Genomic DNA, 12,174 nt, shown 5'->3' on the forward strand with positions numbered 1-12,174 from the left:
ACCTACCAGCTTTGTTAAGTGGTCAGAACATTCTCTGTGACTGATACAAGCCCTGCTTTTCACGTGATGTTGTGCACTTTATCCTCAGCTACCACAACCAAGGATTCTAAGATAGAACACTTACATACTTTTAAAATGTATTTATTTTTAATTGAAGGATAACTGCTTTATAATACTGTATTGGTTTCTGCCATGCATCAACAGGAGTCAGCCATAGGTATGCATATGTCCCCTCCCTCTGGAACCTTCCTCCTGTCTCCCATCCCATCCCACCCCTCTTGGTTGTCGCAGAACGTCAGTTTGAGCTCCCTAGAGCTTACTTTTCATTCATTTCCAGACACCAGATTTCCAGCTCCATGGAATCTCCCTGTAAATGGAACAATAAAAGGTATTGTTAAGATATTATTAAAAGATATTTCAGTTTTGCTTTTGATAATCTTTTTTATTATAAAGCACAATACAGCCACTATAAAAATATTACACAGTATAAATAAGCAAAAAGAAGATATCACTGAAAACACAATCAGTGATTTTCCTAAATAAAAGTGAGCTCATACCATACATTCTATTTTTTATCTTTTTTTTTTGTATATACTATTTTTATCACTTTTTTATGTGCTTTAAACTGTGGTGTTGGAGAAGACTCATGACAGTCCTTTAGACTGGAAGATCAAATCAGTCAGTCCTAAAGGAAATCAATCCTGAATACGCATCAGAAGGACTGATGCTGAAGCTGAACCTCCAATACTTTGGCCATCTAATATGAAGAACTGACTCCTTGGAAAAGACCCTGATGCTGGGAAAGAGTAAAGGCAGGAGGAGAAGGGGATGACAGAAGATGAGATGGTTGGATGGCATCACCAACTCGATGGACATGAATTTGAGCAAAGCTCCAGGAGTTGGTGATGGACAGGAAAGCCTCAAGGTGCAGTTCATAGGGTTGCAAAGAGTTGGACATGACTGAGAGACTGAACTGAACTGATCACAACATGGAATTCTCCTTATAATTAAAAATTCTACATTATTTTTAATGGCCACATAGTATTTTACCAGGGCTTTCCAGTGGCTCAGGAGCAAAGAATCTGCCTGCAGTGCAGGAGACCCAGGCTCTACGTGAGGGCAATTCTTTGGTTGCAGCAAGCAAGGACTAGTCTCTAGCTGGGGTGCAGGGGCTTCTCACTGTGGGGCTTCTCTTGTTGCGGAGCACAGGTTCTAGAGCACAAACTCAACAGCTGCTCCACAGCATGTGAGATCTTCCTGGATCAGGGGTCGAACATGTGTCTCTTGCATTGGCAGGCGGATTAGCACTGAGCCATCAGGGAAGTCCAATCACAACAGTTTAGAATCTGATTTCACAGATGCCTGAGAGAGGAAAGTTCTTCCTTTTGGACTCCCTAAGTATCACTAAGGAAAATAACTCACAGTATACACCAGTAATTCAATAAAGAGAATAGGATGTTTTATTTGGTACTAAGATTTCCACAAAATAAGTACTGACATCATTCACACAATAAAAAATTAAGAGCCTACTATGTGCCATCCCAGGCATTGTGACAGGCACAGAGATGATTATTTATTACATCCTGCCTCGTTTCAAAAAGAATTGAAAAACTACACAGATAAATAAGGTGTGGCATAGCTGCTGAGAATAAAAGTGTAAAGTATCAGTAGGAACATGTAATAATTGTCTACCATATTTTATTTCTATACTTTACAAATAAGAATTAAATGAAATACAGAAGTGTAGTGGTGGTAGAGGTGGGGCTAAGTAATTTGGCCAGAGTTGCTCAGCTAGGCTCTGAATTTGGGTCTGTATAGCTCTAAACTCCATTAGTCCTTTATTATTCCACGCAGCCTCACAATCCTGTAGTGGAAATAGATTAATAAACATACAAGAAAAAATACCTGCATCATGGAAAAAGGTGGAAAAACACATTTTAAAAAATCACATTCCAGCAAGTTACACTCTAAGAAGCAAATATAAGCAAAGCACACAGGAAGTCTAGAGCGGTTAGAAAGGGAGACCTTTTGGAGCCCACGAGTGCTGCAGGACGGGTGGAAGCACACCACTCACAGACGGCAAATGAAGATGAGAGTGAAGAGTCTACTCCAAGCGGCTGGAAGAATAAGTACAAAAACCATGACCTCCTCGGAGAACCATGAGAGGATCAGAGAGGGAAAGCGTAGGAACAAGGCTGGGTTGGAACCAGAGTGTAAAGTGCTCTGGGTGCTGAGCTAAGACCCTGTCCTGGCCATAACCTTACCTCAGAAGTCTTGAGTGAGATCTCTACACACATAGACCTCCCAACAGCAGGCAGCTGCCCTGCCAGGGCCTTCTTTGCTTCATGTGTAACCTCTGGGATGTCTTTGATTGCTAAATTGAACTAGAACACAAGAAGAACTTTGTGTTAAACACTCACAAGGAACATTATGGAATCAAAGTAGTAAGACTGGATACTGAGTAACGTGGGCCCTGCCCTTAATGAAGGACAGTCATTCACTTCTCCTTTCCCCTTAAGAGAAAGACCATCAAAGACCCAAAACTCAGGTTGATAAGTTTTCACTCATCACAGAGGAAAACCAAAAAATATCCAGGACTAACATTCAATGAAGAACATATTTTCCAAGTGAATGGATCAAATGGAATTAGGCATTTTAATGTTATGACTTAGTAATACTAGAAATATTATTATTACTACACCATGATTCCTTGTGAGAAACACCATAGTATATCTCTCGGCAAAGAAGAGGAATTTTACCCAGTCTGAACCCGTCGGGGAAGAAGACGAACGAGTACAAATCTTCTCTCCCAGTCGAGCCTGGACGATCACTTGGACAGTCTAAAAAAAAAACCAACCAAACAAAAAAGTCAAAGGTGAAAAGTTTCAACAAACCGATTTGGCTCCTAATCAAGATTAAAACCCTCTCAATGCAGGGTTAAAAAGGTGCCAATGATCATAACTATACTTCAGGAAAGGGTAAGATTTAAAACCATCAAGAACAGAAAAAAAATGGCACAAAAATAATACTGTAAATATTCCTGAGGACCTAGTGTCAACCAATTAAGAGAAATCAAAGTCTGAGGCTTATAATCTATAATATACTCACATGGCAGAAGGAAAGCTGCACACGGTGGCTCTGACTTTCATAAAGAAACAAGTCCAATCGTAGGTTTAAATATTCACTGCCATACACTTATGTAATCATAGTAGATTTAAACCAAGGAATCCACAATTATTCATATGACTTGGCCCATATGGCAAAAGTCTTCCGGCTAATTTTACAGCCAGAATCTACTGCATGGCTTGTTCTTACATAGCAATGGTTGAGAGGAAGGAGAGACAGAGGTGGAAATGATTTTTAGATTTAGGGAAAGACGCCTTCTATAGCACTCAAAATTCAGTTTTAATTTTTCATTTACACAGAAGGGGACAATAAGCAGAAAGTGAGGGATTTCAGAGGTAGTTAATGCTTAGGGAAAGATGCACCAACTGCTGTCCATTCTAGTCCAGTCTTTGTTCTCACCCCAAGGGAACACACTGTGCCAATAACCTGGCATAATAAGTTTGACATTTCTGCAAACAGGCTTGCAAAAAAAAAGTTATTTTTTTTAACAAGTAGCTTTGGAAAATTGGAAGCTTTTTAGTTACACCCCCAGTACCGCCCCCAAATTTCACAGTTTGGTTTACAACAGACAGAAGTATCCCTTAAAATGGGCAAGCTGCAAGCTGTTATGCTGTATTTCCAAAAAGGGAGAGGCATGGAAGTTATTTCGAACAGTTCTAGGCTCAAAAGAACGGATATACTACCTTGAGGGCAAAAAACTTAATGAACTTGTCCAGGTCCTTTCTGTCCTGGGAATTAAGATCAGTTTCCATTGCCTATAGGAATCTAAAACAGGAAAAAAAAACAGTGTTGAATAATGTGACTGTGTTTTAAAAGGGATTGCTACAACAAAGCATACAGAGATGGCATTGTCTACTAGCTTATGAACAGTCATGTAGGAGGTAAAACCTCCCCTCCCCTCGACTAAAGACACCAACATGAAGAACAGAAGATACTATCTTTTGAGGAAAATAAACTCCACACAAAGAGCTAAATCTACAGACCTAGAAAACAGATGAGACAAGCCATTTTACCTGAATATGGAACTTTGAGCTTTTAAACTTATTCATTAAAAAAGTTTTATTACCCAGCATACTGAAGACTAAGTTTTAATGAGGCAAAAACTTCATTAAAACATAAAATAAGTTAACATTCCTTCAACCAATCCAGGGATCAAACCCGCATCTCTTATGCCTCCTGTATTGGCAGGCGGGTTCCTTACCACTAGAGCCACCTGGGAAGCCCAACGTTCCTTCAAAAGACCACTAAATCAATTTAATTTTGGGTGGGAGTAGGGTGGGGGGTGGGATGAGAAGGGGCTGGTATGAAGAAGAAAGCATTTAGGGGAGAGAAGAGTATGAACAAAGGCATATAAGCCACAGGAGAAAAATGGGTTTGGAACTATTAAGTACTCCAATTTTCCAGCGATTGGGTATGGCTGGTTTAGGCCAGACCACGAGAGTCTCAAATACAGTGCTAAAGACTGGTGCCAGAAAGGGGAGTACCCTCGAGGCTTTTGAGAAGGGGAAGCAACACAATCCAAATGGTGCCTTAGAAAGATAGCACTGCTGGCACATTGTAGAATAGTTTTGGGTACGGAGAGCAGGGAAATCAATTAGGTCCTTGGCAATAATTCAGGCTTGTGGTCAGGGCTAAAAGTCTAACAGAGACATGATTTGGAAATATGGATGGGAGGTATTTTAAAGGAAGAGCTGACAGGATTTAAGGACTGAGTGTAAAAAGTTTAAGCGGGTTTCAGGTAACAAAAAAGAGAGTGAGAGGGAAAGCTAGTTTTAAGAAAAGGCTAGAGCTGAAACGGGAAATCATGAGTACAAGTTGGGTGGTGCAGAGGTTAAAGCGTCTGCCTGCAATGTGGGAGACCTGGGTTTGATCCCTGGGTCGGGAAGATCCCCTGGAGAAGGAAATGGCAACCCACTCCAGTATTCTTGCCTGGAGAATCCCATGGACAGAGGAGCTTGGTGGGCTAAAGTCCACGGGTTGCAAAGAGTTGGACACAACTGAACGATATATAAGAAATAAGATTCTTTATTGAGGTGTGAACTTACATCAGTGAAATGCACAAATCTTAGGTGTACAGCTCAATAAATATTTCATATGTGAACACTCATACGATGACAACTCAGATGGAGTTATAGAACACCTGTAAGCCAGAGGCTCCTTTTGTGTCCCCTTGGTCAATAAACTCACAGAGAAGTAATCATTATTCTAACCTCTATCACCATAGATTAGCTTTGTCTGTTTTGAATTTCTTATAAATGGAATCAAATAGTATTAACTCTTCTGTTGTGTAGCTTCCTGTATTCAGTAAGACTCATTTATAACACTGCATGCAGCAGTTTATTCTTTTGCATTGCTATGTAGCACTCCATGTTATGAATATATCACCATCTATGAATTCTGCTGATGAACATCTGGGTTGTCTCTCGCTTTTAGCTGTTATACTCTTGCATGCCATTTCTGGTGAATAAAAACCCTCGCTGGGGTCAGATGTAAGGCCGGGAGTGCTGAGTTTGGGTCAGCAGGCATACCTTGTTTAACTGCACCTCACTTCACTGTGCTTCACAGATGCTGCTTCCCCCTTTTTAAACAAATTGAAGGTTTGTGTCAACCTTGTGTTGAACAAGTCTATCAGTGCCATTTTATTTTGTGCCTTGGTGTCATATTTCAGTAATTTTTGAAATATTTCGAAACTTCCACCAGCAAAAGGCTCAGGTGATGGTTAGCATCATTTTTTAGCAACATTCTTTTTTCCGGCCGTGCTGGGTCTTTGTTGCGTATGGGCTTTTCTCTAGTTGCAGCAAAGTGGGGGCTCCTCTCTAGTTGCGGTGTGAGGGCTTCTCTCGTTGCGGAGGACAGGCTCTGGGCGGTACAGGCTCCAGCAGTTGCAGCACGTGGGCTCAGGAGTTGTGGCTCCCGGGCTCGAGAGCACAGGCTCAACAGCTGTAGCTCACGGGCTTAGTCACTCTGCAGCCTGTGGGGTCTTCCCGCATCAAGGACTGAACACGTGTCTCCTGCACTTGCAGGTATATTCTTTACCAGTGAGCCACGAGGGGAGCCCTGAAGTATTCTTAAATGAAGTTTTGTACATTTGTTGTTGTTCTTTTTCTAAGGCCATACTGTGGGGCATGTGGGATCTTAGTTCCCAACCAGGGATTAACCCGTGCCCCTGCACTGGGGTCACTGGGCTGCCAGGGAAGTTCCTGCATGTTGTGTTTTAAAGACATAATGCGATTTTACTCTTTATAGTTTAAACACAACTTTTATATGTACACGGAAACCAAAAAAATTCATATAATTCATTTTATCACAGTGATCTGGAACCAACCCACAATACATCCAAGGTATGCCTGTGTTTAGCTTTGACAATTACTGCCAAACAGTTTTCCAGGGTTTGTATCAATTTATGTCACCACCACAAATGCACTGGGCTCCTGTGGATCCACAGTTATAGCACCCCTTTGAACTGCTGGTTCTTTCATCTTAGCCATCCTGGTAGAAGTGTGGTGGTATCTCATTTAATCTGCATTGAATGACTGATGATTAAATTAAATGCCTGGCATTTAATGCCTAAATTATGACTGCCTTTCCCCTACTGGCACTTTTTTTCATGTGTTTGTTAGACATTTGGATATCCTCCTCTTTTACAAAGTGCTAATTCAGGCCTTTTACCCACTTGAACAAATATTAAAGTAAAAATAAAAAGATCTTTTAAAGCTTTAAACAGCTCAAGGCCCTGAAGCAACCCAGCCACAGACCTGAGGTAAGCACAGTGCTAGGGGACTGTGCTGCCCCTAAAGTGGGGACGTGTTCCTACTATCAGAGAATCTACCGATGCAAACGCTACAATGGCATGACTCTTGCGACTTTTTGTACCACTGGAAGCACTAAAAGGATTATCCAATAACTAGAATTAAAGGGGGGGGGGTTGTCTCCACAGAGAGTAAGACACCAGCACTTATTGTCTCCTTAGGCCTAGATACCAAGGATGTTAATTCATCCTCTACAATAAACAATAGGTGGTTTGCCTTTGCTTTGCTCTTGCAAAATTCCTTCTCTGAGTGCTCCCAGGATTATAAAGGGAAATTTGGTACAAACATTAAAGAGAGACCCACAGTTGAACTTTTCTTCCTGCTCTTTACTATGCTAACCAATTACTAAATCCTTCAAACTTTTGCTTATATAAAATCCTTTATATTTGCGGCATTTTCATTTCCATAGATAACCACCTTAATTCAAGCCTCATTTCTTATCTGGAAGAGATACCAGATCTCACTTTACCTTTGAAGAGGATCAGGCTACGCCATTCTAAAATATGCTACTTTGGCATAAAGATTATTTTAAGCTAAAGACATTTGAGATTCAACAGATGTAGAAAACCTTTTCAGCGCTTCCCTTATCTGACTAAAAGCAGCAACTTCTAAGAAATGAGGACTGCCATAAATTCTCATTTCAGGTTGGCATCTACTCCCAGGAGAAAGACCAAGAGTAAACCTAATATAAATTCCCCATCTGGGGGAGTTTCATGGTCATGAAAAAGATGGAAAGACCATTTGCACCCACACAAGGAAATATTATCACCAACTTTCTTATTTCCCATTTGTTGTCCTCAACATTCGTGTTTCCGAAAGAAACTTGTTTGTTCTTCCCATAAAAGCCTTTTTCCCCCTTTTTCTTCTACTAAGTTAGGCATAGAAATTCCAAAATTTTACTGCTTCTTTGAACTATTTATCATTGAGCACTCCTGTGGTATAAATTTTGCAGGCTTTAATAAACTCTATCTTTTCTCTTGCTAATCTTGTTTGTTAGTTTAATTTGCACACACCGACCTACTGAACCTAAGAGGGTACAGGAAAAGTTTCTTCCCCAACCTTCTAGATTATATGGTAAACCTCAGGTAAACCACTGAATGGTTAGACTAATAAAGCATTATGTTGTCATATTGCTCCTATGTGCCAGAATTTTGGCCAAACTCCTCAGTCTGACCTTTAAGATACCACATGCAAAATCAGTAGCGAAAACAGGGAAGTGATTTTTGAAAGGTAACTGGAAGCCTGCGGGCACTTTCAGGAAAGATGTTGGTCACTGAAACTAGCAAATAAATGATCATCCTGGCCCAGGGTCTAGTGCTTGGATGTACATGCTCAAAAGAAACAAATTTTATTAGTTCAGTCAAGGTCTGGGGGGACTTCAGTTACAGGAGACAGTTTATATACACAAATGCAATTTATTAATTGAGAAATAAAACTGAGAAAGGAAGCATCAAGTGATTGACATGTTGCCTTTCTTAAAAGGAGACCATTTTGGGGACACTAAAATTCTATCAATCCACTATTAGCTTCATATAGCTTTCTCCACCTTGGGGGCAAGCATGTTGGAATTCTGACACCAAGAGGCTAGAGAGGGTCTACTTCTTGGCTGACAAGGTATGTATTTGACTTTTTTCTTTCTCTTTTTTTGACTTTCTTTTCTTTACAGACAAGTACTGATGTTAGTCATTGTTACCAACATGTTATGATTGCCAAAATGACTATCTACATTAAGACCCCCGATGAGACAGGTTTTAAGAAAAATACGCTCTAAGTCGCTTCAGTCTTGTCTGACTCTTTGTGACTCTATGGATCATATTCCAACAGGCTCCTCTGTCCACGGGATTCTCCAGGAAAGAATACTGGAGTGGGTTGCCATGCCCTTCTCCTGGGGATGTTCCCGACCCAGGGATCAAATCTGTCTCTCTTAGTCTCCTACATTGGCAGGCGGGCTCTTTACCACTAGGGCCACCTGGGAAACCTAAGAAAATACATCAGCTTCTAGAGGACTAAACCAAAGTAGGGCTTGTAGGTTTGTTGCTGTTGTTCAGTAACTAAGTCATATCCAACTCTTTGCAATCCCATGGGCTGCAGCACAAAAGGCTTCCCTGTCCTTCACCATCTCCTGGAGTTGGCTCAAACTCCTGTCCATTGAGTCAGAGATGCCATCCAACCATCTCAGCCTCTGCTGCCCCTTCTCCTGTTGCTTTTAATCCTTCCCAGCATCAGGGTCTTTTTCCAATGAGTTGGCTCTTCAAAACAGGTGGCTGAGGTATTGGAGCTTCAGCATCAGTCCTTCCAATGAATACTCAGGGTTGATTTTCTTTAGGATTGACTGGTTTGATCTTCTCGTAGTCCAAGGGACTCTCTAGAGTCTTCTCCATAACCACAATTCGAAAGCATCAATTCTTCAGCACTCAACCTTCTTATGGTCCAACTATCACATCCATACATGACTAACGGAAAAACCATAGTTCTGATTATACGGACTTTTGTCAGTAAAGTGATATCTCTGCTTTTTAATACAGTACCTAGGTTTGTCATAGTTTTCCTTCCAAGGAGCAAGTGTCTTTTAATTTCATGACTGTAGTCACTGTCCACAGTTATTGTGGAGCCCAAGAAAAGAAAATCTGTCAGGGTTTCCACTTTTTCCCTTTCTATTTGCCATAAAGTGATGAAACCAGATGCCATGACCTTAGTGTTTTAATGTTGAGTTTCAAGCCAGCTTTTTCACTCTTTCTTCCTTACCAAGAGGCTCCTTAATTCCTCTTCACTTTCTGCCATTAGAGTGATATCATGTGCATATCTGAGGTTGCTGATATTTCTCCTAGCAATCTTGATTTCAGCTTGTGATTCATCCAGACCAGCATTTCACACAATGTACACCGCATGTAAGTTAAACAAGCAGGGTGACAACATACAGCCTCATCATACTTCTTTCCCAAGTTTGAACCAGTCCATTGTTCCATGTCCAGTTCTAACTGTTGCTTCTTGACCTGCATACAGATTTCTCAGGAGACAGGTAAGGTAGTCTGGTATTCCCATCTTTTTAAGAATTTTCTGGTGTTTTTCTGGAATTCCCTTGCTTTCTCCATGATCCAATGAATACTGGCAATTTGATCTCTGGTTCCTCTGCCTTTTAAACCCAACTTATACACCTGAAAGTTCTCAGTTCACCTACTGCTGAAACCTGATAAATCTGTATGCACGTCAAGAAGCAACCGTTAGAAATGGACATAGAACAACAGACTGGTTCAAAATTGGGAAAGGAGTATGTCAAGGCTGTATATTGTCGCTCTGCTTATTTAACTTATATGCAGAGTACACTGTGTGAAATGCTGGGCTGGAAGAAGCACAAGCTGGAATCAAGATTGCCGGGAGAAATATCAACAACCTCAGAAATGCAGACACCACCCTTACGGCAGAAAGTGAAGAGGAACTGAAGAGCTTCTTGATGAAAGTGAAAGAGGAGAGTGAAAAACCTTGCTTAAAACTCAACATTAAAAAAATGAAGATCATGGCACCTGGTCCCATCACTTCATGGCAAACAGATGGGGAAACAATGGAAACAGTGACAGACTTTATCTTCTTGGGCTCCAAAATCACTGCAGATAGTGACTGCAGCCATGAAACTAAAAGATGTTTACTCCTTGGAAGAAAAGCTATGACCAACCTAGACAGCATATTAAAAAGCAGAAACATTACTTTGCTGACAAAGGTCTGTCTAGTCTAAGCTATGGTTTTTTCAGTAATCAGAGTTGGACCATAACAAAGCTTAGCACCGAAGAATTGATGCTTTTGAACTGTGGTGTTGGAGAAGACTCTTGAGAATCACTTGACTGCAAGGAGAGCAACCAGTCAATCCTAAAGGAAATCAACCCTGAATATTCATTGAGAAGACTGATGATGAAGCTGAAACTCCAATACTTTGGCCACCTGATGCGAAGAACTGACTCACTGGAAAAAGACCCTGATGCTGGGAAAGACTGAATGCAGGAGGGGAAGGGGATGACAGAGGATGAGATGGTTGGATGGCATCATCAACTCAATGCACATGTGTTTGAGCAAGCTCTGGGAGTTGGCGATGGACAGGGAAGCCTGGCTTGCTGCAGTCCATGGGGCTGCAAAGAGCCAGACACAACTGAAGTGAACTGAAACATAGCTTGAAGGATTTTGAGCACAATCTTGCAAGCATGTGAAATGAGTGCAACTGTATAGCAGTCTGAATATCCTTTGGCATTGCCTGTCTTTGGGAATGGAATGAACACTGACCTTTTCCGGTCCCGTGGCCACTGGTGAATTTTCCAAATTTGCTAACATACTGAAGGCCGCACTTTAACAGCATCATCTTTTATGACTTTAAGTAGCTCAGCTGGAATTCCATCACCTCCACTAGCTTTGTTTGTAGTAATCCTTCCTGAGGCCCACTTGACTCCACGCTCCAGGATGTCCAGCTCTAGGTGAGTGATCACACCACCATGGTTACCCAGGTCATTAAGATCTTTTTCGTATAGTTCCTCTGTGTATTCTTGCCACCTCTTCTTAACTTCTTCTGCTTTTGTTAGGTCCACACCATTTCTGTCCTTTATTATGACCATCCTTGCAGGAAATCTTCCCTAGATATCTTCAATTTTCTTGAAGAGATCGCTAGCCTTTTCCATTCTATTGTTTTCCTCTCTTTGCATTGTTCATTGAAGAAGGCCATCTTATCTCTCCTTACTATTCTCTGGAACTCAGCATTCAGTTGGTTGTATCTTTTCCTTTCTCCCTTGCCTTCTGCTTCCTTTTTACCTATTAGGTTGGTGGCAAAAGTAATTTTGGTTTTGCATTGTTGAAATTTTCCATTTGATACTGAAATATATTTTTAAATAAAGGTGGCTATGTTATACATCATTATAATGCTCATTTCTTGCTTTATATGTTTTTGCTAATGACATTACTTGCTATTTATGTTTATTTTAGATTATAGAAATGATGTTATAGACAAAAAGCAAATTTGAGTGACTTTTTTATTCAAGTTAAAAATGGGTAGTAAAGCAACAGAGACAACTCACAACATCAACAACGCATTTGGCCCAGGAACTGCTAAGGGACATAGAGTGCAGTGGTGGTTCAAGAAATTTTGCAAAGGAAATGAGAGCCTTGAAGATGAGGAGTGTAGTGGCTGGCCACTGGACGTTGACAACGACCAACTGAGGGCAACTGTTGAAGCTGATCCTCTGACAACTACACGAGAAGTTGC

The 12,174-nt window shown here is 40.9% G+C and overlaps 1 protein-coding gene across 6 annotated transcripts in view; it reads right to left on the reverse strand.

Moving 5' to 3' along the window:
• ATG13 (autophagy related 13) overlaps positions 1 to 12,174 on the reverse strand; it is a 47,762-nt gene that overhangs the window by 18,896 nt on the left and 16,692 nt on the right. For all 6 annotated transcript variants that reach the window (XM_018059145.1, XM_018059147.1, XM_018059144.1 and 3 more), the window contains 4 exons: positions 3,810 to 3,891; positions 2,760 to 2,840; positions 2,265 to 2,384; positions 321 to 367 (listed from right to left, as the gene is read on the reverse strand). In XM_018059145.1, coding sequence (XP_017914634.1) covers positions 321 to 367; positions 2,265 to 2,384; positions 2,760 to 2,840; positions 3,810 to 3,878 — 317 coding nt within the window. In that variant the 5' untranslated portion in view covers positions 3,879 to 3,891. The remainder of the gene's footprint in view (positions 1 to 320; positions 368 to 2,264; positions 2,385 to 2,759; positions 2,841 to 3,809; positions 3,892 to 12,174) is intronic.

This window comes from Capra hircus, chromosome 15, assembly GCF_001704415.2.
Source record: "Capra hircus breed San Clemente chromosome 15, ASM170441v1, whole genome shotgun sequence".
Lineage (NCBI taxonomy): Eukaryota > Metazoa > Chordata > Mammalia > Artiodactyla > Bovidae > Capra > Capra hircus.